The 27,786-nt window shown below is 54.5% G+C and overlaps 2 protein-coding genes across 2 annotated transcripts; both read right to left on the bottom strand.

The window, feature by feature from the left end:
* Positions 1–560: 560 nt before the first annotated feature.
* ANKRD53 (ankyrin repeat domain 53) lies at positions 561–7,574 on the bottom strand. The gene is made up of 6 exons (XM_088128763.1): positions 7,406–7,574; positions 6,149–6,459; positions 5,482–5,681; positions 4,655–4,819; positions 3,483–3,603; positions 561–1,537 (listed from the first exon to the last, which is right to left on the bottom strand). The coding sequence occupies exons 1-6, from the start codon at positions 7,572–7,574 to the stop codon at positions 725–727; spliced, it is 1,779 nt and encodes a 592-aa protein (XP_087984889.1). The 3' UTR covers positions 561–724.
* LOC112540952 (shootin-1-like) lies at positions 6,992–26,693 on the bottom strand. Its single transcript, XM_088128776.1, has 16 exons — positions 26,582–26,693; positions 25,642–25,694; positions 24,583–24,643; positions 23,210–23,304; positions 21,082–21,238; positions 19,821–19,918; positions 19,162–19,243; positions 17,034–17,128; positions 15,886–16,032; positions 15,292–15,445; positions 14,439–14,562; positions 13,518–13,567; positions 12,246–12,358; positions 11,873–11,932; positions 10,364–10,651; positions 6,992–9,328 (listed from the first exon to the last, which is right to left on the bottom strand). Exons 1-15 carry the CDS (start codon positions 26,616–26,618, stop codon positions 10,418–10,420), a joined length of 1,560 nt encoding a protein of 519 aa, XP_087984902.1. The 5' UTR covers positions 26,619–26,693; the 3' UTR covers positions 6,992–9,328; positions 10,364–10,417.
* Positions 26,694–27,786: the final 1,093 nt, after the last annotated feature.

Raw genomic sequence — 27,786 nt, 5'->3', positions numbered from 1 at the left:
AGGCCTTGTGAGACCCCGGCCTACGAAAGGGCTGCTCCTGCCAGTCTTCCTAGGCCGGCTCTGCTCTGAACCCGCTGCTCACCCTTGGGCGCCCAGGGAGGCCCGGCAGAGCCCAGCGCCCCCTGCCCAAACCTTGGCCTTCAGCTTCATGCTCCTCCTGGGCCTCCAGGGGGCACAAGCGCCCCACAGCACGAGGCTAAGCATTTGGTGTTTGTATCAAGGCCAGAGGCCACCTCAGATGCTGCATATGCACCCTTTTATCAGCGCTTGATTGCTGTTCCACGTTTTTCCACGTGGCAGTCTTCCCATCTTTATTTTATGTGTCCTAGTCCATCAGGGAGCTACGCAGGGGGGCAGCCTGCTTTCCCCAGCTGGCTTGCAGAGTGTTTGTAGGGCATGGTCAAAAAAGTCATCACGGTGGTCAGACCCAAGCTCTGCCTATTTTTTACATGTTTGAAACAGGTGTCCTGAGCAAAAAAATAGGTTTGCTTGAAACTCCAATCCTTCCAGCATGGTCTGAACAGTCTGTTCAGACCATGAAAGGGAGGCACTTTATTCATTCATCTGACTGATTGATAAATTGCCTGTACTTTGGAGCACTGAATTCCTCCTATAGATTGAGGAATGATGGTTTACGCGGGAGAGGAGCTGGTATAAGGCCCTTTTATTAATGAGTGTTTCTATCAATCGCACGAGAAAATGGAGCACTGCAAATTAATCCCCATCAAATACTTCTGAGGTGGGGGGGCAATCCCTTTCCGCTGTGTCCCCTTTGCTCTGGGGGCACAGTGGAAAGGGCCTGCAGGGGGCTCCTCCTCACAGCTGGCAGATCTGCTTGGGACGGGGGAGGCTCTTCCACTGCGGCCGTTCTTGGACTTGGAGCTTGAGAGCTGCAGTAGGTGGAGAAGTGGGTCTTCAGCGTGCTCAGGAAGATGGGGTCCAGGGTCTCCCGCAAGCTCAGGGCCATCTGGTCTGTCCACCAGTGCTCCGGGCCCACGGGACGCCGGTGCTTCAGGTTAAAGATGTGCATTGGCCGGAAATCCTTGGGGACCTCCAGGCGGGTGGCCTTGATGTGGGGGTAGAGGCTCTTCTTAATGTCCTCGTAGGGCAGCTCAGGGACGGAGCTCACCTTGCCAATGTTGTCGATCTGGATCACGGGCTCCCCAAAAGCGTTCTTGAAGAGGAACAAGAAGGAGGTGAAGTCGTGCTCCGTGGGCTTCTCTGGCTCCACACCCAGCCGGACGAGCGGTGGCCGGTAGATGGAGGTGGCGGGCTCTGAGGCCAGGTTGGTGCTGAGGTTCCATGGCTTCTGGCGCCGGTACTTCCAGAGCACTCTGAGGGCCACCTCTGAGGCCCCCCCCTTGAACAGGGGGCTGAGGGAGGGGATCGGGCTGGCCATCTCCCCAGCCACCTTGCGGAGCATCACCGACTGACGCCGAAAGAGTGTAAAGTCTAGGACGCTTCTAGTGGGCAACGGCAGGCCCTTCTTCATGAGCCAATTTTCAAACGCCAAGATGTTGCAGAAATTCAGCTCCCTCTGCAATGGAAGCACAAAGAAGCTAACCCTGGCTTGCAGAACCAGCCCGTCATTGGGATCCTGCAGCACGCGGAGGCACAAATCGTGGCGCCCGCCCTTTGGAACATCATCCCCGCAAGGTTAGATGGCCCCGACCCTGTGGGCCTTTCATGGGGCCTTAAGGACTTCGTTTAGCGACACAGAGCCATGAACTTGAGATGGGTGACCGCAGAAATTGAAATAAATGAACGAATATAGAAATGCAAGTCAACAAAACCCCCATTTAGTGGAACGTGTTTCCTGAGCCCAGGCAGAGAAGCTGGTTTGCTCATCCTATGCTGCCGAGACCTAGCCTGTATTTCACTCCTTCGCGCGCTGGTGAAGGAGCCAAGACTGGCTCCCCAGACCCAAGGTGAGCCGTTCAGCCCCCCCCCCCCCACTTTTAGAGAGCTGCACTTACTAGCTAAGATTTCTTTCGAGACATGATCTCTTTGCAACGGCGGCGCTAATCCGCTTGCCAAAGTGCTGAGCTCTTTCAAGGATGCTCCTGCATTATTCAGACACGCCGAGGCATTTACCAACTCAAGCTAAGAGGATCGTGACTGACCCCGCCCCCCCCGCAAAAGATGAACCCACACAAAACAAGGGTAACGCTGGAATCTAAAGGAGAAGCAGGCGGCTTCCCTTAACACTAGCCGGTGGGCAACGCTACCAAAGGCAAGCTGATGGCCTCTTTGGCGCTGGCCACCCCAGCAGGCACCAGCCGGAGATCTCTAGCTGCTCTTCAACGTTTTCCTTAATGGGAGATGAAAAGGGGGAGGAAAGGCTTAGCGACTTTGCCAGCAAGACAAATGAAAGCGAATGCTATAGATTTGGAAGACAGAAATGTAACTTTCAACATTATTTTGCTGCGCTAGAATGAAATGTAATGAAATTTAAGAGAGATAGATAAACTTCATGAAATTTAAGAACTACAAATGCCAAGAGATATAAATGCAAAGTCCTTTATTCAGGAGAAGGCGGTCAAATCTGCACATGGAGGATGCCCGGCCTACAGGCGTGAACAGGACCTTGGCGTTGTAATGGATTGCACACTGCCGCGCAGACCCACACAACCGGGTGTTGTCTGAAGCTGTCTGGCTCTGGGCACCCCACCTGAAGAGAGGCTCAGAGGAACCGTAGCAGCCGCAGAGAAGGGCCGAAGCGGGCTCAGAGGGCTGCAAACTCCCTGGGGAGACGGAGGGGGCTGCATACGCCTAGCCCTTAGGAAACACCATTGGGTGGGGGACGTTTCCGTTGAAGCCCACCTATCTGAAAGTGGCTGAGTTGGGAAGCCCATTTCAGCCTCTCCCGGCACCTGACAGGCGTCACAGCAAAGCAACCCGAGGCTCCTTCTCGCTCCCGAGTGCAGGACGCAGCAGGATGGACTCAGGCCCAGGCAGGCATTAGGCAGATTGTGCTTGACCGGCGCTCTGTCCTGGATTTAATCCTGCCTCCTGACACTCCTGTCATTGATCTATCGGTTATTCAGGATGTCCAGGGGATGCCCATAGTGCTCCCTCCTCCTATTTCTCCCCACAATCACCCTGTGAGGTAGGCTGGGCTGAGAGAGAGTAGGGTTGGCCCAAACACACCCTGGGGAGGGTGGACTCGAACCTGGGTCTCCCCATTCCGACGCCTTCTGCACAACACCACCCTGGCTGTGAACCTTGGCTCTATCCCCAAGCGGGAGGTAATGAATGGTTTTGCCTCTTTTCCCCAGATTTGCCCTGCCATCACCCCCACCTCCACCCCCATCCCTCCCTATCAATGCAACGCATTAAATTCCCAACCAGATTCAAATCATGCCCCCCCCCCCGAAAGCATCAAACTCTGCCTCTCACAAAGCAGCTTGTTAGACCTCCTGGTAACTTCCATGCTCAAAGGGGCAGGTTCGCCTTCTGTTCTGCTTTCCGGTGTCACCTACCTGTTCATTTTCAATGAATTCCTGCTGCTTCATCTCACACTCCAGTTTAATGGCCTCCAGTCTGCACATCTCCCGCAGCCTGTGCTTCTTGTCTGCCTTCCACATGGCGTGGGAGAGACGTCTGTGGGGGCAGAGCAGAGCAGTTAAACATTTCCACCTTTCTTGCCGTACCCCCTTTCCTTACGATATTGTGTACCTGTAACACGTGGGTTTTACATTCTAGAACTGGGATTCTCCTACATTTTCCCCTGCCTTGACACTGGAAAGGAACAGGCAAAAGATCACCCTACCCTGGGAGGAGCTTAGTGTAAAGTGCCATAAAAATATGCAAGTGCCATTTATGGGAAGAATGAACTTGAAACATAACCGAATCTGTGCGTGTTGCTGGGTATCTGCACGTGACAACTTGTGGGAACATTTTAACCCAGGGTTTCCCAGCTTTGGCAGCTTTAAGATGCGTGGACTTCAACTCCCAGAATTCCCCAGCCAGCATTTACAGTTCTGAAAATTGGCAGGTGGGAACACGTGTCTTTAAAAGCCAGACCTACAGTTGTTAATTGCTAAACTAGAAGTGAAACAGTGGTAAGGACAAAGTGATAGCTATATCCAGAAGATCTGCTACAGGACCAGTTTGAGGGTGGATTATTTTTCAATGTTGGTTGGCTGGGGGATTCTGGGAGTTGAAGTCCACATATCTTAAAGCTGCCAAGGTTGAGAAACACTGCAAGTTTTACCCAAGGATTGGCTTTCCAAGATACGAACATACTGCAGGGTGGTAACTGCATCTTCCCTCTCTTCATCCAAGCTACGCATGGAAGTGCTGGAAAGTCCTGCATGCCAAATCTTTATCCCATCATGAGCACACTGAGAACCTCTCCAGACAAGCAGGATGGGCCACCCAGCCCTTCCTTAACTGGATGCTACATCCATTGGCTTTGCTGAATTCAGGTGATGCCATTCCTACTTCTCCAAGTGGCAAAAGTTGTTCAGCAACGATTGGACCACGGCGAGCGATGGGCTGGACTCGGTGTTGTTGGGTGGCCGTTTTGGGGGACGCCGTGAAGCAGGGGATTCCAGCACTGGGCAGAGGGTCGGAGTAGCTGATCTCTAAGGCTGCTTCCGAACCACTTTCCATGATTCTTTTCCACAATGCCTTGACACAACGTACTCACTTAGCACAGGCCCTGTGGCCCCACATTTTGCACAGATCAATGGGCTTCTGTCCCTCGTTGTCCAGGGCATGGACGTTAGCCCCAGCATCAATCAGAGCTTGGAGACAAGATTCGCGCCCTTCGCTTGCAGCCTTGTGAAGCGGAGATACTCCAGTCTGATTCTGCCTGAGAAGTGAGAATGCGGGCTTTCAGGGAGGCATGGGGCTCAAATGGGTTTCAAGAGTCCTCCAACGCTTTTCCAAGATGAAGCGTAAGCAATTAGGGAGAACGCGGATCAATGAATAACCTCACACCAACCTGGAGGCCTCCATCTCTGAGGCCTGAAGGGCTGCCAGCCTGCCAGAGTTTAGCAAAAGCTGACAAGGCCCAATGATTATATTCCTGCAAGCTTGAAGGATGGGTTGAAACCTTCAGTACATTGGCGGAAACTATGTTGGCCATACCAACCCTTGGTATGCCCCTTGGGAACATGTGCCCTTTGGGAACATTCATGTTTGCTTGTGGTTTAAACCATTCAATTGCCAATTTTTAGAGAGAAAATGTAAACGATGCAGCACTGCAGCGGCTTTCTACCTGGTCAGCTGGAGATCTGGGGACAGTTGGGGCTACGGTTTATAAAGGAATTGAAATCAGCTGTTGCTTAGCTTTTTGAGCGAGAAACGCACCCTAGGAAGCCAAGAGGAACAACTTCTGTTGGGTTTTCCCATCCTACCCTCATCCTTTAACTGAACTCCTGCCATGCGCAGGTTCTTCCTAAGGCTTCTGATCAAGGGATACAATCCGACCCCCAGCCCCAGCCCCCAGCGATGCTGCTGAACAAGACGTACACATTGACGTCCGCGCCTTTGCTGAGCAAGTACTGGAGGCACGGCATGGCCATGTCCTTGCTCTCCTGGCCCATCACCAGGTGGATGGGTCTCCAGCCCCGCAGGCTGGCCAGATTGACATCAACGTTGTATTTCTCAATCAGCATCTTCATGCAGTCCAGCCGTCCGTGCAGCGCAGCAGTGTGCAGCGTGGAGAAGCCCTGGTGGAGAAGAGAAGCGGAGAGTGGCTGGATGGACGATCAGCCAGACTTTATGGACCTTCGGGGCACCATCTCCAAAGAAGCTGATTTCCCATGGCAGAGCCGAGGGGGCTTCCTATGGCTGCACCCTCCCAATGTGGGATTATAGCTTGGGAAGATGGGCCCACTCACAGGCAGACTTGGATTCCAGGGAGTGAACTTCAGATTCCCTGAACAGCCTCCCTGTTTCCCACAGACTCGTTTGCTCATGGTGGACCCCAGGGGTCAGAGGCCGCCTTCCCTTCAGGGATTTTGCAAACCCACCGCTGGCCCCCTTCTTCACTCCGGCCGATTCCCAATTCAGACACCCTCCCTCCTCCCAGAGCGTCCAACCAACCAAAGGAGTGGTGTGGAATCGGCGGCCATAGCCAACTTCCCAGAACTAGAAAAAGGACGCCGTTTCCCACCAGAAGCAAAGGAGCATTTACGTTAATATCTGACTGGGTCGGGCTCTCAGCCTTCTGCACGGTGATCTGGAGCCACTGCGTGTGTCCCACGCTGGCAGCGTAGTGTCCTTCTCGCGACCGGTACCTGGTGCCGCCATGCTTGGCAGACTTGACGGTGCTAAAACGCAAGGCAGAGAGGCTGATTAGTCCCTCCTGTTGCCCCTTTTGGAAAAGCTGATGGAGGTCAAGGACGGGTGGGGCTGGAGGAGAGTCGGTTAGGCTATGGGGGCCCCCAATCAGGAGGCGTCCTGAAGCCCCTTTTCCGACGATCCCATTTGATTCCAAGGTAGAAGCTGCAGCTCACGAAAGCTTCTGCCTTGGAATCAATGGGATCGTCGGAAAAGGGCCTCTGGACGCCTCCTGATTTTTTCCTAAAGGATGGAGCAACTGAGATCATCGGAATAAAATTAAGCCTAGAGTAGGCCTGCTCTAAAGGCAGGGGGTGGTTCAGAGGACCGCCGAGGTCCCTCCCAGCTCTGTGGCTGCTTTCACGCAATACATGAAGCTCCAGCCGCCATCCTGGTCGGCTTTTTCCTGGCGTGAGCCTAACCCGCCAAGGCGGTTTGTGGTCCGGGGAGCAGAAGGGCGTCCCTTGGGAACCAGGCGATGCAAATCGTGCGATGCGAATCATGCGGACACGGCCTTTCCCTGGCCTGGAGCCTCTGGCCTTCTGCACCAGATACCTCTGCCCCCCACACTAGCTGAGGCGGAAGGCCGGCGTCAGCCCCAGTTCCCAGCATCTCCAGACACAGGCGAAGGGAGGGGGCTTGGTCCAGCAGCGCCCCCTGGCTTAGGGGGCAGCGGGGGAGCCCCCAGCAGGACAAAAAGCGACACCCTCCGCCCCGGGCTGCACGAATCCCGCGCTGGGCCGCGGAGGCTCCCCCGCTGGAAACCCCCTGGAAGCGGCCGGAGGACGCCGGCGCCGCGCGAGGACGGGAGGATGGGCGCTGTGGTCCCCGCCCGCCCTGGCCGGTGGAGGCGGCGGCGAAGGAGGGGGCGCTGCAGGTGGAGGCGCGGGCGGTCCCCGCGCGGTGGGCCAGCGGCGTCTCGAGCGACGGAGCCGCCACCCACCTTCGCGAGGACTGGTGCACCGGGCAGCCGCGCAGCATGGTCAAGGCGTTGCCGGGCAACTGTGCCCAGGCCGCGGGGGCGGGCTTAGTCCCCGTGATGGACGGGCTTCTCGCGCGCGGGGGAGGCGGAGGCGGAGGGAGGCGGAGGCTCTGTCCGGACTCGCCCAACCCGGGGGCCGCCGGAGAGGCCGGTTCCCACGGGGACCCGCGAGGCCGGGCACGGAAGGAGCCCCAGCTGGTGACCGCAGCGCACTGACCCCCCGAGGGCTGGATTCATACGGCGGGCGAAGCACATCCCCCCCAACCAAGGCGTGAAGTCCCCAAGCCTGGCGCGTCATCCGCCTGCAGCCCGAGGGCTTTCGAGGTCCGGGCGAAGGGCGGCGTGTGAACGCTCCTCTCTCGGGCTGCTTCCCCAACGCCCGCGCGCCGGGCACCCGCTGGCTCTCTCTCCCTGCCCGGCGCGGCCCGCATCTGCCTGAGCCTGAGCGGGTCGCGGGAACCTGCCGGCGCCAACCCGGGCAGGCGGCTGGGTCGGAGTCATGGTCTGGATCCGGCGGAGATGCCCGGCCCGACCTCCACGGCGGCCCTCTCCGCGCCTGACCCTGCCCGCGGGCTTCCTTCCCCAGCAGCGGGCACCGGCCGACTGGCGGCTCCAGCCGGGTGATCCCTGCCGCGCCCGGGTTGGAGGCCGGCGAAGCTCACCACCTCACCCGGCACCGGGGCCAGGCTCCGCTCCCCGGGCCCGCAGCGCCTCCCGCGGGCGCCAGCCGAGGCGAGCCCTCCCCTCCCCGCTTCTGCTCCAGGCCAGCCCGCTCCGGGGAGACCCGGCCCGGGCCCGGAGCTCCTTCGAGGCTGGCGGGCGCCGCTTCATCGCCTCCTGCGCGGGGCGGGCCGGGGCGGGCGAGGGGGCGCTGAGCTGCCGCTTGAGTCGCCCGAAGGGACGGTGGGGAGGCCCGGGGCGCGAGGGGCCGCGCGGCAGCCGGTGGCAAAGCATCGCGGCTGGACGTTAACGGGCGCGCTCGCTCCCCTCGGCAAGGCTGCGAGGCTGGCGCGGGGGGATCGCGGCTGGCAGTGCCCAGAGGCGGGGGGGGGGGATGCAAAGCGGCCTGGCAGCTGGCCATGCCCCCTCGTAATGGAATGGTCAGAGGAATGGCCGCATAAAGCCCCTTTCAGGAAAAGCAGTGAGAAAAACATTATTTGGGACAGATGGTGGCAGAACCCAGCTGGCCGAGGGAGCAGGGCACAACCGCCGCCTGGAGTCCGGGCGCTCCATCGCTGGAGTCTTCAAGGAAAGGCTGGACGGCCCAGGAGGATTCCTGCCCAGGGCACGGGTTGGGCTGGAGGGCCTCGAAAGATCCCATCCAAGCCTAGGATGCTGTGATTCCTTCCTGATTGAAATCAACCCCCCGGGAGGCAGCATAAGACGAGCGCTTTCCTCTTTTTTAAACAGTTTGAGCACCCTTGCAACAAAGCATGCGACTCGAGGGCTTACGGAGGGATACGAGAGGGAAAACACCACTTGAAAACTGGCAAGAAACAATTTTAAGCTGCAGAGACAGGTGGAAAAAAGTGACCAGTGGAGCATGTTTCTGCTGCAGTTAGAGGAATGTGAGGGTGAGATCATAGCTTTTCACAGCCCACGGAGCGGCTGTGTTAGTGTCTCTTGAATTTTTCATGGGTGTCTGGCAGTTCATAGCAATGGTGCATCATGCACGAACAAAATCTTCCCATCCAGAAAGGGAGCTGACTGTTCCAAGCCCAGGAGGAGGAAGTTCTCATGTGCACGTTCTGCTGAAACGATGGAAGCCAGCACTGGATTCCTTGATAGGCACATCTGTCGTTTCAGCTGTGGAACCAGCAGGACCTCGGGCTTTGCTTCTGCGAGGGGCTCAGCCGTTCGCGGACTGGGGTGGGAAGTGGATCCTGGCAGCAGGAAGACTGCCCAGCTGCTCCCCTGTGTAGAGCGAGGCTCCTGGTGGGGGCAGGTCCTTTGGCTGGCCAGAAGGGTGTGCCCTTGGCTAAAGCCAAGCCACGGCGGGGGTCTTCGGTCTGGGATGCAGGGGGGCTTCTGCGGCAGGCTCGTCGGAATCACCTTAGGAAATGAAGAGAGAAGCGCTCCGTGAGACTAGGGCAAACGGATCGGGCAAGAGAGTGAGAGGAAATCCAATTCCTGTGGGGCTCAGAAGCAAAAGCACGGATCCTTTGCAGTATTTATTTATTTATTTTATTTATATATCAAATTTGTCACTGCCCATCTCGTTGAAAAACAACTCTGGGCAGCTTACAGAGAAGCTAAAATCAATAAAAAATACAATATAAAATGGTCCTGAATAAATAATAAATACATTCGAAGAATTGATATTCCTTGGCAAGTAGCTCAGAGAGCGTCATCAGGCGCCAGCCACCCCCAGGATTGGTCAGGATTCTTGCTGCCCCACGCACACTGGCAGAGCAGTCTTTAGTCCTTTCCGGAAAGCCGGGAGGGTACCATTGGGGGTGCTAGGCCAACGGGAGACGTGCTTTGCTTCAAGCTCAGGAAACTCATAACGGACCATCTGAAGCTGAAGCAACTCATTTGGATGGAAGTGGACTGCTCTGAGACCGTTTGACCGGAATATCAAAATGACATCGCTTGAAACAGTCGAAGCTTGTTTAGGAATTAGAGCAAATGAGCCTGTTTTTTTCCCTCCAACCTTAACGTGTGTGTTGTTTTGGGTGCAGCATGCTCACAAAGGCTGTTTTGAATTTGAAATATTTTGCGTACCACCTGCAGGAGTCTGTACAGTAGGTCAAAAAGTCAGGACTGCAGCCGCAACCGTGGGATTCAGAGCCCCCCCTTTTTTGCCTACGTTGCACATAAAAAGGTGATGCTTCTTGCACCCCCCAGCCCCTAGGAAATACTCTCGCCCTGAATTTTCAGCAATGAGCAGGGAGGTATGCAGAATACTTGGAAGCCACCACCCAGCTCAGTCACAGTCTACGGTGCATAGGTTAACCCATGGATCTGCGTCCTGGGACACTGGGAGATTGGACAACTGTCTTCTGCAGGAAGAAGAGGCCTCAGATTGAGGTGCGTGTAGCAAAAGTAATCCAATCCATGCGGGTAGTCCAGCAAATCGGTTCCTACCTGATAGATCTTTGCTGATTTCCATGGAGTCTGACCCGCTGGGATGGTGGTTCCTTAGGAGCGTGTTGCTGAAGCTGCGTGGTCTCCCTCCCTCGCCCTGGGGCCATAAGCCAGGAGCCTCTGGTCTGCAGCTGGGGCAGATGGCTCTGGCAGGGCCGGCGTCTGGGCTGGGCGGTCGACTATCTGCCGCCGCCTCTGCAAGAGCAACTCCAGCTGGTTGTCCACCTGGAGCTTCTTCTGGCTGCCCTTGCGTCGGCTGGATCGGCAGCCTGGCCTCCTTGTGGCACTCTGGGGATGAGAACATCAGGGCGGGATGGATGGAGCCACAGAGCATCCATCCGCCCCAGAGATACGTCAGAGGAGCACCCAAACGTCTTGTGTGAGCAGACCAAGCTGTCTGCTCCTGCAGGCGCAGGAGAGCCCACGGCCTGCTCAGTGGACACAGTCCCACAAACAGGTTCCAGACACATCATTTCAACGTGTGGCTCCTGCAGAGCGGGTTCTAGTTTTCAGGTAATTAAAGATGGATTCACACAAGGAGCTGGGGCGGTGAGCAAGGATGCTGAGTTTTCACAACTATCCCCACCAGGGGTGTCCCTGGGGTATGGTGAAAAAAGTCAAAGGGGCAGTTGCGATGGGGCGCTCGACGTTCCACCTGTTCCTTGTGCATCGCACCTTCTGACCATTCCCCACAGACACCCTGACCAGCCAAAAGGCAGAGTTTGTGATGCAGCACAACTCACCGTGTACCCCAGCAAGATCCGATGCTTTGGTCAAGATAACAAAACGAGCATCCCACCTTTGCAGCCAAGCTCCTCCCCTTTCGTAAATAAGTGCAATGTCACAGTGTGTGTACAAAACCAAGGTTTGTTTTGTCATTGGATGGCCTTGCTACAGAGGAACGGCTGAGAACGATGGTGAATTGCTCCGTGTGGAAGAATTTAAGCAGAGTCCACCGTTTGCCCACACGCCTACTTTTTCCAGTAACCCCTCAGTTCCAATAGTTAGTGTTTTTCAACCTTGGCAACTTTACCATGTGTGGACTTGGTATGGGGAACTCTGGGAGTTGAAGTCCACACATGGTAAAGTTGCCAAGGTTGAAAAACATGGAGTTAGAGAGTGCTGGCAAAGCTTCATGACATCATTAGCCCTTGGCCAATCAGGCAGCAGTAGGTGTGGCTTGGCTCTCATGGCCAATCAGCGCTGGGAGCAGCAACCAATGCCGCTATAATGGAGAGGCAGTGTTTTGGCCACTCTTTTCCTGGGGGTGCACGCTGGTGGACGGACGGGTGGGCTTTTGGATTCTCCTAACATATTTTGGGGGACACCCTGCAGCCTGGTAGGATTACCTGACCGAGTCAGTTAACCTCTTGCGAAGTCCCGTGATGCCTCAATCCCCCGTTGACCCAAGGGAACGTGTCATGGAACTGTGCCGATGTCACATATGAGCTATTGCCCTCAAGGTCCCGTAGGCTTGCACACGCACACGTACATAAAGGGGAGTCTTACCAGGAGGCCCTGCAGTTCCATTGCGGTGCTCCTGCGCTTGCTCGCCGCAGCAGACGACGGCTAAGAAGATACAGGTGGAAAATCCCATTAGCTGGTGCTTTGCTCCCGTCTGCTCAGACGCTGTTTTGAACAGGAACAGGCACCCATGGAAACTCCCCTGGGGACTTCACCCTGCAGCAGGACTGGTCTGTTGCACAATCCATGGTTGAAACTTGGCTTTGAGTGCAACCAGCTCACAGTGACTCAGCCATGCGTGCTGAAGAGGGCTTGGAATACTTGTCCATCCCAGGTGGGATTTTGTGGGACTAGCGTCTGCTTCATCCCCAGGCCTTTCCTCTCCAGCCCTCCCCTCCCCTCCCGTGGCTTCGCTTACCTGGGACAAGGACCCGGCCTCCCTTCTCACTGGCCGCAGCACCACTCCGCTCTTGATCCGCACCATCATTTCCTCCACGGCTCTGGCTGTGGCATCGTCAGAACAGAGGTCCCCTGTCCATAAGAAAAGGGACCAAGAGCCTTTGAAAGAGCCTGCTCGGCCCTGGGAGCGCTCGGGGGCTTTGCCGTCAGCCGTGCAATTTACTAGTAAACTGGCATTTCCTGATATATTACAATGATGACGAGGCCACGATGCATTTTGCACATTTTGTAGTTTATGTTCCATCCAGGACAGAGCCCAAAACAGATCAATGCCAGCATTCTGACGTTATTTATTCTGTGATCTATACTTCAGATATGAAATATGGAGCAATCCAGGGAAAGAACTTTTTTGAAAACGCCCCAGAAAGTGGAATCGGCAGCCTGTGAATTCTGCAAAGGGCAGCCAAATGGCTGATCAGGAAGAGTCCCGCCCCTGCAATGAGCCTTCAGTGGCATACTGCCTCTGAACATGGAGGCTCCATAGTTCTATAATATTCATTCATTCATTCATTCATTCATTCATTCTAACTTCAAAACCGGATGGTCGTGAATAGTCACTGATCAAACTCTCCGTTAATGACCCTGCCCTGCCTTTGCGATCCTCGGAGGCAGCTTCCCCCAACGTGACTCCCTCCTGATGTGCTGGGATGCAATTCCACCTGGTCTGGGTGCTGGTCATCTGGCTGGGGATGATGGGAATTCTATCCTGATTCATCCAGCCCCAGGTGGTGAGGCTGGTGGCAGCGCTGATAGGGCTTCCCCCGTTCCACCCCTTTTCCGGCTACAAACATGGGGTGCGAAAGGGGCTTCTGTTGATCTGTCCCGAATTACGCCAATCAGGGGTGAATCCTTTGGTCACTGTGGAACTCCGGCTACCCCGTGGCCAGCTGCTGGGGGCGAAGGGTATTGTAGCCCAACCACATCTGGAGGGCCACATCCTTTCCCAGCTGAGTTGAGTGACTTACAGGGGTCTCACAGGGAAAGGGGTCCAGAAAGTCAAGTTGGTGGCCGTGGCCGTGCAATCAAGGCCCTGCCCCTTTTTAATGCGTGTCGTGTGGTTGTGGCCGCCATCTTGACTTTTTGGACAGCCCCAGTGGCTCAGTTTCTGAGGTGGTGAGAGCAGGAGAAGACTCTGTGGGGGGAAACCTTCTGGAACAGGCCCACCCTGCCCAGTTCCCCTCTGGGCCTTGGGCCTGCTGCAAGAGGTCCTGCCGCCCCCACGTCCACTTACCCTTTTTCGGACGCTGCGTGCCCTTCCTCTCTCGGAGGGCCATCAGAGGGCTGCAACGGCAGGGAAAGGAGGGAAGTCAAGCTTTCTCCGTGTCCCCCCAGCTGGGCTCCTACCTCCCTGTCCGGCAGCCTCTTCCCCTCCCATCACTTCCAAACGGCTTTGCCAAGCTCTCCTTGCGATCTGTGCCCTGGGGTGGCAGCCCCTGGGTGCATCTGGCTGCTCTCAAAAAGTGAACTACTTGTAGGAGCAGATGGGAGACCACCAGGAAACCCTCTCTGCAGGCTAGGCTGGGGACCTGCCATAAGAAAGTAAAACCAGACTGCCAAGAAGCAACACGGATGTCTCCCGGCTGTCACTGGGCACCCAGGCCAATGTTACTCCTTGTAACCCGGGAAGGTGGACTGGCAGAAGCTGTCAAGTTGGGGGGGGAGCTTTCCCCTCACCCAGTGACTTTTTTTCTAAAATGGCGATGCCAGAGCTTGGCATTCCTCTTTCAGGACCACCCAGGGCAGCTCTTGGGTCCACTGCTTCTGATTCGAGGGACTGGGAAGCCGAGCCCCCTGCATGTGAAAACGATGTTCAGAGAGGAAGCCTCCAGTCCTCCCTCCCCTTGGCGTGCTGAGTCTCCCAGGGCAGGGAGCTTCCCATCCGAAGTGGTACCGCCCAGCCAGGGCGCCCCCCCCACCTATCAGACTAAACGCCCAGCAACACCTCCACCCAAACCTCTGAAGACCCCGACCTTGCCGGGGGGGAGTCAGTCATTCTGGGATCTTAAAGACAAGCGTTCTACGGTACAGCGTCACCGAAGTCGCCACCTTGCAGATGTGTTGGACGACCACTCTGTAGTGCCCAGCTGGCGTGGCTGGGCCGAAGGGAGACAGCAGCCAACCCCACATTGTAGGGTTGGGGTCAGACACTTACTCCATCTTTGCAGGCCAGGTAGGAGGCGGCAGAGGGGGTGGGGGTGGGGGTGGAGGGGGAAGGGGGACCCCTGGGAGCTCCTCTGGGGCATCAGGTGTCTTGGCCTCCTCTTCCAGGACTTTCACTGCAAGAGAAGGCAGAGGTCAGGAGCCAACCACTGTGCGCATTTCTTTCTATAGGATTAGGACCGACAAGAGGCCGCCTCATCTCATTCGCAGCAATTTATGGAGGTCCACCTGTCCTCGCTGGCCAAGTCTCTGACATTCGAGACACTTATCCATGGTTATCAGAGCCAGAGTTTACTCAATGGAGCCTGAACTCTAGGCTTGCATGATGTTGAGTTCCCACAACAGGCGAGGCTCAAACGTTGTTGGCCAATTTGTGGTTCAGCATCTTAGGAGGACCCAGTGGTGGCCTTCTCTTCCCACCTCCTTTCCCTGAAGTTCTTCAGACTTCATGTAACACCAGCAGGAAAGCGTTCGGGAGGCCCTGTGCCTTTGACTGAGGGTGCTGCACCTGGAAGGACCTGGTCTAGCACAGGGGCAGTCCCTGGTCATCTGAAAGCAAAGAGGGAGTCCGGGGATGCTAGAGACCAGTGGCCTCTGCAGGAAGGGGGTCAAAAAAGTTAAGATTGTGGCCATAACAATGCATTTGAAAAGGGGCAGGGCTTTGATTTTGCAAGGCGGTGGCCAGCATCTTGACTTTTTTGACCTTCCTACAGTCCCACTTGCTAGAGACCAAATAGTGATCAGGTGAAAACCGATGGTGCCTTCTAAGCAGGAGCCAGGTCTGGACCAACCGCCCGCCACAGGCTTTAATGAACGAGGCAGTGCCTGCATCGAAAACCTCTGACCTTTTTGCTCCAGGGCTGCGCACTTCTCCTCTGCCCGGAGCAGTTGCTCTTCCAGGCAGGCCTTCCCTTCCTCTGCTGTGGTCAGGGCAGCCTGCAACTTGGCCAGCTCTTCTGGCGGTGGCCGTTCCACCAACTGGGCCTCCAGATCCTTCACCTGGAAGAGTAACCAGAGGACCAGCTGCTGAATCCCCGGGAGAAAATGTCCCCCGATTCCAGATCGCCCCGGGAGAGGAGGACAGAAGAGCCCCGTTGCTGCTATTGCTCAGAGCATCCGAGCCAGGGTTTGCCAGTGAAGATTCAGGCAGCTTGTAATCCATGGGGAGACCGCCGGAGGGTTCCCAGTTGGCCTTCAGCTCCCCTTGCAGCCCATTCTGAACACTGGCCATCCTGCTCCCCTCTCAGGGGCCTCTTCTGCCCACCGGGTGCTTTTCTGCTAAAGGCAAGAGCTACAGAAAGTTGGTTTGGAAGGAAGGGGGAAGGAAGGAAGGAAGGAAGGAAGGAAGGAAGGAAGGAAGGAAGGAAGGAAGGAAGGAAGGAAGGAAGGAAGGAAGGAAGGAAGGAAGGAAGGAAGGAACTCAAGGTCCGTCGGCTCACCTTGGCCTCGTGCTCCAGCTTGGCTTTCTCCAGCTGCCCTGTCACCTTGGCCACTTCCTCCAAGGCCAGAAGAAGCTGACCGTCCACTCCTACAGACTGCATCAGAATCAGGCTCTGTTGATTGGCCTCTTTCTGCTTCACCAGCATCTGTGAAGGGGCCCAGGAGGAAACCCAGGTCTCAGAGAGAGCGGGAGCTGCAATGGGGCAACCTAGGGACAGACCTCATCCTTGGAGTTTCCCCGCAGGTCACAGCTCCAGGAGGATGTTGCGTTAGTCTATGGGAGCCCAAAATCAGGAGGGGCCTGGGAGCACCTTTTCCCACTAACACATTTTATTAACAGGCATCAGCTTCTAGGAGCTGCGACTCACTTCATCAGGCACACAGAGAGGTTGGGCTGATGCCAGATTTAAACTGGCAGTGAGCTGGCCCGTGCGAGATTCAAAGGAGGAAGCCCTTTTTCGTTTGGTCACTGCATTCAAGACAAATCCTTCCTTTGCCCTAGGTGGCGTTACTGCGTATTTACTTGCTTCCTTATCTATTTTATTAGTTTTGTTACAGTCCCTGGTTTGGCCCTTTCCCCGCTGCGCAGCGGAAGAGCTCCCCACCCAGCATCGAGTCGGCAAAAAGGTTTTCTGGCACAAAATTGTGGCCCTCGTTGCCAATCCCCCTCCTGCTTCTGTTCCGATCGTGGCCAGTCCTCAACTTCCCTCCAGGGGTGTTGGAATACGTGGGAAACGCTAATCTAACACTGGCTCGCTAAGGACCCACTTAAGGCTGCCTCGCTCATGGGCTGGCATCTGCGTCTGACAGGGGCCACCCTGGCATCCTGGGGCCAAGGACACCGATTAGGTCGTCACAGAATTTGCACCTTAGGTGACATCATCTTCTCCCCTGTGGATGTCCAGGTGGGCTTGAAGAAGATGAAGCAGCGCCTTAGGGGTGTGGCGCTGAAGAGAAGTTAGGGGCAAGGGGGCAAAGGAGCTCAGTGGGAATGACCTAAGAACTTCCCTGTCCCCTTTCCTTGAATTCCACCAGCCTCAACGGTTTGCTGGGGAGAGTCCTCGCACCCTTGAGAGTTTTCAGACAGCCCCAAATTCCTCTCCCAGAGGCTGAGAAGAGATGTGCACAACCGGAACTGATGTCGCACCTGATGAGCAAAGGTTTCTGCTTGCTGCCTCAGTTTCTCCTCCAGATCCAACTGCAGCGACATCTTGCCATACTCCTCGGTGACCAAGCGGGACGCTGCAGGGTTTACAGAAGATACAGGCATTGCCTTTGCGTCTACCTGGGTCAGATCCAACCTAAAGGAACTCTTTGGCTTTTTAGGGTACAGACCTCTTAAAAAGATAGAAGTTCCATGCATTTTTCCCTGTAGTTTCCATACATCCATCCATCCATCCATCCATCCATCCATCCATCCCTTCCCACAGAAAGGAATTCTAGCAGAATAAGCTTTTATCAGGTCTCTTCTCTCTCCAACACTGATCAAGGAGTCCTAATGCCTACTCCTATTGTTATTTTTCCCAGGGGTGTCTGTGCTGGGGCTGAATTTCCTTCACGGGTGCTTCCTTGCTGACATATTTCCAGTTTGCAAGACACCCCTTTTTTGCCAATTCACCAATGGGCATCGTTGTGCTTCCCCAGAAGTATTTTTCAGTCTCCCAAGCTTCGTTCAGTTTGAATGGTGCTGAACTATTTATTTATTTATTTATTTATTTATTTTATTTTATTTTATTTTATTTTATTTTATTTATTTTCAGACTTGTATGCCGCCCATCTCCCCCAATGGGTGACTCTGGGTGGCTCACAATAATAAAAAAGGGGAAAAAAACACGAGTCCCTCCAACAATGGGGTAAAATCTATAAATAATTAAAAAGAAACATATATTAAAAATGTCCTAAGAACCTCCTATAATGTTTTTAGCCCTAAAAACTTGCAAGATGCTGGGGGGGGGCAAACCCATCACCCCACCAGCCATCTCCACAGGTGCGCGCCCCCCTCTGGCCCCCAGGCCTTCTGGCAGAGCCAGGATTTGATCCCTTTCCTGAAGGCCATGAGGGAGGGGGCACACCGGACCTCAGGAGGAAGGACGTTCCATAGGGCGGGCGCTGCAGCAGAAAAGGCCCTCTGCCTAGACCCCACCAATCGAAATTCCTTGACCGGTGGGGTCTGCAACCTGCCCCTTCTGCCGGACCGAGTGGGGCGGGCTGAAATGACCGGGGCGAGGTGGTTCCTCAGATAACCTGGTCCTGTGCCATGAAGGGCTTTAAAGGTGATGACCAACACCTTGAATTGGACCCGGAAACAAACTGGCAACCAATGCAGCTCACGCAACAGTGGTGTTATACGTGCCCTCCTAGGGGCATTGAGAACTGTCCATGCCGCCACATTCTGCACCTGCTGTAGCTTCCGGATACTCTTCAAGGGTAGCCCCATGTAGAGCGCATTACAGTAGTCCAACCCGGAGGTGACCAGGGCATGAGTGACTGTGCGGAGGGCCTCCTGATCCAGGAAGGGCCGTAACTGCCGCACTATATGAAGTCGTGCAAAGGCCCTCCTAGCCACGACTGCCACCTGCTCTTCGAGCAGGAGTCGTGAGTCCAGGAAGACCCCCAGATTACGCCTGACATTGTGAATAGGAGCTGCTGAATGTTGCAACCAAACTTCATTGGAGCGCCAACTTTTCCCTTCCTGGAGGAGCGAATTTACACAGCACCCATGCAGACGTGTGCAGAAGCGAGCTGCACCAAGTGGACTGGAGTCTGCGCTTGGGCCAAAGAACAGAATTGCTCTGCAGGATTAGACCCAGATCCAGCTTAGCCACACCCTCCCTTGGCCCCGAATCATGGGAAATGATGGCCACAGAGGTCCATCCCTTGCTCACTCCTGTTACCACCTCACTGGGCTTGAGGAAAAGCCCCCTCTCCCAGCTCTGGATGTTTTAATTTCCAGCTCTCAGATAAGCGACAAGCTCTGCAAATGTGAGGCTCACCTGTCTTTATAGCAAAGGATGTGGACAGTACCGGGCAAAATCAGCAAATTGAACAAAGAAATGAAAAGAAAAGAAAGTTCTGCACAAAATCCATTCCAGATCAACTTTGCACAGGGAACAGGTTTTCTGTAGGCTGAAGCCCCTGCTCAGTGAATGCACAGGTATGGGATAAACAGGTAGAGCAGTGTTTCTCAACCTCAGCAACTTTAAGCTGTGTGGACTTCAACTCCCAGAATTCCCCAGCCAGCCAGCTAGAGAGTTGAGCCCCTTTCAGTCACTCACCTTGCTTGACCCTCTTCAAAATCTTCTGGTTGTGTTCCTTCAAAACTCTCAGGGACTGCTTCTCGGCACGCTCCTCTTCTAGCTATGCTCAAAAAAAGGGGGTTCTTTTCATTATTTTCCACTCAGAAGATATATCAAAAGTAAGTAAAGTTACTAAGTTATAATTTTAAAAAATGAGGCCACATTAACCAGAAGGAAATTACAGCATTCACCACCAGTGTAAGATCTGTTTGAGAAGCAAATCGGGTAATTCATCAAAAGCCTGTCTGGGTCAAGTCACCTTCGCTTCTGATGGAAGAACACCTCGTCTCCCTGAACCTCTAAAGCAGGGTTTCTCAACCTCAGCAACTCTAAGAGGTATGGTCTTTATGTCCCAGAATTCCCCAGCCAGCATGCTAGCTGGGGAATCCTGGGAGTTGAAGTCCACACCTCTTAGAGTTGCTGAGTTTGAGAAACTCTGCTCCAAAGCCTCCTTTGCTCTTCACCCCACAAACCTCTAGGCCAGTGTTTTTCAGCCTTGGTCACTTGAAGATGTGTGGACTTCAACTCCCAGAACTCCCCAGCAGCTATGCTGGCTGGGGAATTCTGGGAGTTGAAGTCCACACCTCTTCAAGCAGCCAAGGTTGAGAAACACTGCTCTAGGCGCTGATGCACAATACCTGATCCTGGAGCTTTTCCACGTGAGACTGGAGGTCCTTCACTTGGGCAGCCAATTCTTTCTTCTCCTCCAGCAGCCAAGACACCTTGAGTTGAAGGTCTGGGGCAAAAGAAGAACATTTTGTCTTCCAACAACATCTGGGGGCCTATGGGGGCCACCTCCTCTGGGGGCCCTCTCATAGGTCAAGCGGGTGCTAGGCTGGCGGGCGCCGCTTTGCAGTTGTGGACGTCCTCTTCTCACCCTGAAGAATCGAGCATCTTTCAAAAAAATGAGGGGAAGCAGGATCTTCCCCTCGTTCCTCTACTTTCCCGACAAAAATACAGCCGGCTCCGGAAAGTAGAAGTTTTGATGCCAGGAAGGTTAATTCCTGTGCCGACGGTCGTCGTCCCGAGGCTATGACCCCGTGCGCCTTCAGTGCCATGTCCTCTCTATTTCTAGGCCTTTCTGCTGCTGCGGAAACCCTCCGTCTCCCCCATTCTGCCTCCGCGGCTCAGCTCCGGTCGCGGCGCCCGCGCTCTTCGGCTTCCTTTTCTGCGCCGCTTCGCCGAGGCCGGGAGGTGGCGCTCGCGGGCCCGCAGCGTTCCCTTTTTCCCTCGGCAGGGAATACTGGGGGGGTCATCCTCTCGCCCCCCCAAAGAGTTTTGCCTGCGTCCCACGAGGGCGCCAGCGCAGCTCTCGCGCCCCCGCCACCCCCCCCCCCGCCGCCTCGGCGCTCGCAGAGCCTTGAGCGGGCTGCGCTTCTTTCGGCTTTCGCGGGTTTCGGGCGGCCGGTCGGTGGGTCGGTGGGTCGGCCAGCGGAGACGTTTGTGGCTCTCCGGCTCCAGCGCACTCGCCCTCTGCCCGCCCCGCAAACCTCCCGATTGTGGCTGCCCCGTCCTAGCAGCTGCATCGTCCTAGGCTGGGGAAGGGGCTGGGCTCTCTCGCAATCGCCCAGCAGCAGGTCTGTCTTCCTTCTCCTCCTTCCCTCCCTCCCTGTTCCGTTTTCCAGATGCACCTTCCCGCGACCCCCTGGCACGCTCTCCAGCCAACCTCCACTGAGCCTGGCATGTTGTCTGAATTCAGCCCACCCCTCTCTGCCTCAGTGGGCTCCCAGCACCCAGGTTCACTGAAGAAAGCAGGGCGAGTGGAACCCTGGCCCAGGCCCCACCTGGGAGCCAATGGATCGGCCAGGCCCCCGCCCCCCCTGGTACCTGCCCCCTGAGCAGGACCGCCAGGAGAGGCTCTTCCGCCTTGGGGAGGAGAAGGCACGATGCCAGGCTGACCTTTGATCTGCTGAAGGCATTGGCCCATGGGGTCCAGGGCTGACTCCTGAGCGTCCTTCTCTGCGCTGCCCCCGCTCGCAAAGTCCCCCCAGGGGAGGCCCAGCCCGGGCATCTGAGCTCCGCTGATCTGCTTCAGCTTCACATTCTCCCGGCTCACCTGTCGAGGTGAAGAGCGGGTCTCAGGGAGGAGGGACCTGCTCCAAACAGGAGCCTCCCCTGGTGCAGGGAGGCCCTCGCCTCCAGCGCCCGCCCGCAGGGGACCTGGTCAGAGCAGGAGGCAGGGGTGTCCCCCGGGCAGGGTCACAAAAGTCAAGATGGCAGCCACAACGGTGCCACTAAAGCCCCACCAGTTTTCGCGTGTGTCACGAGAGATGCTGCCCTCCTTGGCTGCTTTGGAGGGAGGCGCGACTCAGACCAGATCCAAACCCAGCGCCCAGATCGATTCGGACAGGTAACCCAGTTCAGCTCAGAAACCTGCCTGGATTTGAGCCGGATATCTGAACTGAATTTTTGAAATCAAAATGGTTTGGACCTCTGAACCAATTCTGCGTGGAAGCTGAAATTGTCAAAATGATCTCAGCTGGGGCGAAACACCTCATCCAAATAACTTGCCAACTCAGTTGGGGGAGTCAATCAGGCTGAATCGGAGCCCCGAATCAATTACTGGCACAGCCCTCCTGACCAGGGATGAGGCGGCCCCTGAGCCCGCCTTGGCCTCTTCTTTGCACCCTGAAAGCCAGGCCCCTTTTCCGGCAGGTCTGCCCCAGGATTAAGGTGCAAGGAAGTGGAGGAGGCAGGAGGAGCCTTTGAAGAAGAAAACCATCATGGATCTTGGTGTGGTGCAGTGTTGCTCTTAGACGTAATTACTTCTGTAATGCACACGTTTGCTTTGTTGTTCGTTCGCTTAACACATCCGTTCTGCCGAGAGCCGGCCTGGTGTCGTGGTTCAGGCACCGGGCGAGCAGCCGGGAGAGTGTGAGTCCGAGTCCTGCCATAGGCCCAAAGCCAGCTGGGGGGCTCCGGGCCAGGCCCCCTCGATTGTGTGCAGTGCTGGTCGCTGCACTCAGACAGGCTGCAGTGGAGCTGGAGAGGGCTCGGGGGGGCAGCTACGATGGCCCCGGGGCTGGAGCAGCTTCCCTACGAGGAGAGGTGCGACACTGGGGGCTCTTTAGTCTTGAAGGGAGGTGAATGAGAGGGGAGGTGCACAACATTGTGCACGGGGTGGGTCAAGTGGACGCGGGGAAGCTACCCTCCCCTTCCCAAAACCTAGAACCAGAGGTCACCCATTGAAACTGAATCCTGGAAGAATCAAGACGGACACAAGGAATTTTTCTTACACAATGTGTAATTGGACTTTGGAATTGGTTGCCACGAGATGTGGTACTGGCTACCAGCTTGGCTGGTTTCCAGAAAGGGCTAGTCCAATTCATGGAAGTCATGGAGATCGATGGCTCTTAGCCTTGATGGCAGTGGGACGGCCTCTGAAGACCATCAGTTGGGAGACCTGTGGGCTTCCTTGGGCAGTCGGTGGGTCATTGTGAGGACAGACCATTGGGGAACGCTACGTATGTTCCTATGTTTTCTCTCAGCCCTAGGAAGACGGCAAGAACAAGCCACTTCCAAAAATCTTGCCAAGAAAACTGCAGGGGCTTGTCCAGGCAGTCGCCAGGAGTCACGACTGACTTGAAGGCACATAAAAGCCGCCGCCATCACCACTCTACTAGAAGGAAATGGACTCTCTGCCTACTCTTGGGGGAAATTACTACCCCAGGAAAACTGAAGCCCTGCTGTGGGGCACACCCCAAAACCAGTTGTGGACCTCTGTGCTCTCACACCAATGTCTGCCTTCAGCTGCTGGGCTGCTTCATTTGCAGTGGGTGCCCTGAATATATTACCGGTGGCTATTCTCAACATTTTTGGGCCCAGTGGATGTGAGAGGACCCAGAGCCTCCTTCAAAGCCTTTTATAGAGACTGGGGAAGGGAAATGGTGCCAGTGAGGAGATGCCCACAGAACTAGACTTTCAGTGGTGAACTTGGCTGGAAACTCTTAAAGGGCCTTCACAGATATCTGCCAGCCTTTTTTCTCCAACTAAATGGCATCGCTCAGTTGGAGGGGATGCTGCTCACCTGGATGGCAAAGGCTTCTGCCCGCTCTCGGCACTTCTTCTCAATTTCGTACTCCACTTCCATGGCGGACAACTCGGCTAAGAGGGCTTGAGAAGCTGGGAATGGAAAGAGTGAGACAAGTGGATTAGAGCAGTGGCCCTCAAACTAGGAACCCTCATCAGGGGTGTCCACAGAGTGTGGCCCAAAAAATCAAGATGGTGGTTGTGATGGTGCAACCCAAGCTCTGCCTGTTTTTATGCCACATCTGTATCTCTTGCTCGGAGATTTAAGGGGAGGTGGACTGTAGGGACCATTCTGAGAACATCACTAAATTCAAGCCATTTTGAAAGAGAAGTTTTGAACTGCTCAGTGGTCAAATGGTATAACTTGGGTTGCCATATCTGGACTGCAGAGCTCTGGGTGGCCACCAGATGGTAGAAAGGAGACCCAGAACATCTTAATTCTTTGCTGTGATCTAGTGGTCTCCTGGGTAGCCAACGTGTCCAGCATTGTGCCCAGCATGATGACGTCTGTTCCATGGTTGTGGGGTCCCCTCACATCCTGAACTGGGCGAGGTCCTCGCCACTCAAATCAGCAGGAATGGAGACATGTTTTGATGACTTTGGAGAAGGTATGTGAGAGCCCTGAAGGGGGGACTCACCAAAAAGATTACAAGGTCTTGAGATAGAGGGAAGCCTTGTTTTTAAGGATGAAGCTGTGAAGGTGATGGTTTCTGAAAACTTGCTGGCTTCTATCTGCACTAATATATCTGGACAGAAGAGCTTTTTCTCTTCTTGAAGCTCAATAAATTGATTTTATCTCACATTTGGCCGGATCTCTAAACTGGCTCAGGGATTGCCTTCTCCTCCCCTATATACCCTGGGGGAGGGTGCAGATTGACTGCTACACAAAGCTTCAGACCCAACTATTGTATCTGATTTGGCCTTATGTGGATGTCAGGCTGTCATCATGGCATTGATCAAGGTGACAGGATTGGTCTGGAAAGTCAGACCATGTGGTGGCCTCATTTCTATTATGGTGGAAACTCTGGCTTGGAGAACCTTTTCCAGGAGAAGGAAAATGGATGATCAATCAGGGCTTCTGCTCCTTCCTTTCACTTCACATCAGTCGGCTGGCCTGAATTTTTAGATGGGGAAAAATGACCCACTTCTTTTGAACTGCTCATTTTTTCTCCTGGACCCACATGTTGTACTTCTTCCCCCCAAAACCTCAACAACGAAAAGAACAGCACCCTACAGTAGACATTCTTATACTCTGGTTTCAATGTCTGCAAACCAGATTTGAAGCTCATGAATTGACAGCAGGGCATGTCCTCAGGTCCCTCTAGAGAAGCGGAAAAGGAAAATTCTCTCTGCATGTACACATTGACGTACCTTGCTCAATTTCTGCAATTTTTTCCTTGGTTTCAGCCATTTCCTGAAAAATCTGGGTCTCCTGTAAAAATGAACCAAATTACACATTTGTCTGCTACTGAAATATTCTTTAAAACACTCTTCTTTTTAAAAATAAATTGCTGCAATGAAGTGCCTGCGGTGCTAAGCACGGCGGTTCATACAATTTCCCCTAAATTTAGATTGCTTGCCAGGACGTGGAATGGAGGTCAAGGTTGGGGTGGGAGGTGAGAGGTTGAGTGAAGCGGCGACTGCAAGGGCAGGATGGTCCGCCTTGGCTGGAAACCAGACCTGGGAAAAACTCTTCTCCACATGAAGTTTCCTGTTCTTTCTGCATGAGAACTAGAAGCTTGTTTTCTTAAAAAGCAACAACTATAATCTCCCCAGAGAGTGGAGAACGAGATAGATAACTCTATGGTCAGAGCAAGAAATATATTTTTATTAATAGTTCTACTAAAGAACGAGTGTGACACTCTGTGGAAGCAGATAGGAAGAGGACTGATACTTTCGAACTTTGGTGTTGGAGAAGACTCCTGAGAATACGGTGGACAGCCCAGATGACAACGAATGGACCCAGAGTTCTCACTCGAGGCACAAATCACCAGGCTCGACTTGCCCAACCCGTTTACCTTGGTTACTGAACTGACCGTGTTTAGGTTGGCACAATACAGAGAAGCATAAGCAAAGACTGAGTTTGTACAAGATTCCAAGTCAGCAAATGTGTGTATGTATCCAGGATTAAAACTAACCAAGTTTATCATATTATGGAAATGCAGCTAACAAGTACCATGATGTCTATTTGTACAACATTGGAAGTATCTTCTGGTACCAAATAAGAGAGCAGAAAGGGAGCTCTTGCCGCACACGGCTTTCTTTACAAAATCTCAGCCCAGGAGGAGCAGAAGCGAGGGCGTTGTTGCTCTGCGCTGTGAGGTTTGGAGGCAGAGCACCCCCCAAGGAGCCAGATCGGTCCATGCATTCTGCCTGGGGTGGCCTCTTCTGAAGACGGAACACTAGAGGTAGCTGGAGGGACCCACCTACCTGGCCATCCGCATCTTCCTCCGAACTCGAGTTGCTCTCAGATTCCCAAATGACTGCAGTGGAACACAAAAAAAGGTGTCACGCAGGAAGTGCGGGGCTCCTCAAAGCAGGGTGTGCTTGTGTGGGGATGGCATACACTGAGGAGGAGTGAGTCGCGTGGGAAGTTCTGCACAAGCCCAACTGAGACGTGGGAGGAACTGGCTGCGGTGCCCTTGGGAGACCGGTGCAGGAGAGCGTCTGCTGATTGGGGCCTTACAGCTCCCTTTCCAGGCGCTAAAGCCACTGATTTAATAAAAGGGGAGCATTGCTCAATTTCAGTCTTATCAAAAATTATATTAGGAAATAATGTTTTACTATCCCACATCAGAAGGCCCTGCTGGTGCCACTTCTATGTAACATCTTCCTGTTGGTTTACTGTGATTGTCTTCATATATTAATCGATTCAGTATGTTGTGACCACCGCCCTTGGCAATAGCTGGTGATTTGCATTAAATTAAGCAACCTTTGGCCTTTGAGAGCTCAAAACCTTCAAGGGTGGCTTGGTGGAATTGCAAGCCAAGGACCACAGTAGCTACATTTCTTCTGGTTGCCTTACGGCTGAAATCCTCTCTTTGTCCTCAAGACTGTCATTCTGGGAGCCACTTACTCTTCTGTTCTGGACACGAGCATGTGCGCAAGAGGAAGAGGAGAGAGGGGATCACAAGCAGTCCACCCCCCCCAAAAAGGACCCCATCCAGAAGAGAGACACATCCTAATAAAATGCCTGCAACTTTAGAAGCAGATCAGAAACGTCTTGACAGGCAAAAACACAAAACCGCTTCTAGATTGATCCAAGCAAGCAGCTTAGCTATTGTAGTGGGAAAGGACCTTTGATGAAGAATGAGCCGACTCTGCCCCCCTCCTCAAGGCTGCGAGGCTCTTTGGGAATGGCCCATCTTACCTCCACGTGGGGTGAGATCAGCCTCTGGAGGTTCCATTGGGCAGAGAGCAGCGGACCTCTCTGCCACTGCTGCTGTGCCCTGTTGGCGTGTCCCCACAGCTCTGTCTCTGCAGGAAGAGCCTCCTTGGCCTTTATCAATCAGAAGTGAAAGCTGGGCACTTCCTGCCAGAAAGGGTCACATGCAGCCGTGGAGCTGGGCTGGTCTTGCCTTCACGAGGAGATCCCAGTGCATGCTTTGCAGAAGTGAAACCCCGTTCCACAGCAGTCCCCGTCACAAGGATGAGCAGAATCAGATGTGTGGTTGTGTTGTTCGTTGTTCTCCAGCTGAGGGATGGTCAGCGCAGGACCTTTCCTTGGGCAGTTGGTTGTCCACTGTGAGAACAGACGGCTAGATTAGATGGGCCAGAGGCCTGATCCAGCAGAGCATGCCTTATGTCCTTCTTAAAGGGGCACTGATCTCAGACTGTTTGCATGTCTCCGTGATGTTGGCTTTGGCTCTCCTTCCAGGGCTCTACCTGGAGCTACAGGACAGGAGGGTGGGGGTGTCCCATTGGGGAGACTTCCCAAGTCCACCCCCTCCTTCTTCCAGCAGCCAAGATGCCTTGATGCCTCTCCCCCCATAGCCTCCCCCACAGCGATCTGCAGGGTTCTTTTTTGCTTCCCCTCCACAGTCAACGAACACGGCCAAGCAAAGCTAAAGGGTGGGGCAGGAATGTCCGCAGGGTATGGTGGGAAAAGCCAAGATGGCGGCCATGATGGCGAAATTGAAGCATCCCACATAAACAAGCAAGCAAGCAAGCAAAAAACCAGGTGATGCACATAAAAATTGTCATGGCTCAAGGACCACGGGCGTGGGTGACACAAAAATGGTGAGATGAGTTTTGTCACCAAAGTCTAAACGTGGAAGGGCTCCAAGACAGCTTTCCCTGGTCCCCCATCCTGGTGTTAATTGTGTGATTTAACCTTAGTTAGTTTCCCCAGAGGAAGAAAGGTCACCGGGAGCCTCGTGGGTGTTTCCTTCCATTCCTCTCCATGGCACATCCCAAACAGCCCAAAGCTCCCTTTTCTCTTCTTCTAATGGAAATGTTTCCAAACGGCGACATCTTGCACACTGGGTGGGGGGGGGGGCATAAGCTGAGGCCCCCAGAGGACTCCCAGCTCCATCCAGCCATAATGTGGCAGGATCAGAACATGATTAAACATAT

The sequence above is a fragment of the Python bivittatus genome, unplaced genomic scaffold (genome assembly GCF_059951505.1).
Source record: "Python bivittatus isolate LINGU-HERP-01145 unplaced genomic scaffold, Pbiv_v1 ctg000740_np1212, whole genome shotgun sequence".
Taxonomy (NCBI): Eukaryota; Metazoa; Chordata; class Lepidosauria; order Squamata; family Pythonidae; genus Python; species Python bivittatus.
Note: the sequence above shows the minus strand (reverse complement) of the source record. Positions and strands in the feature narration are given on the sequence as shown.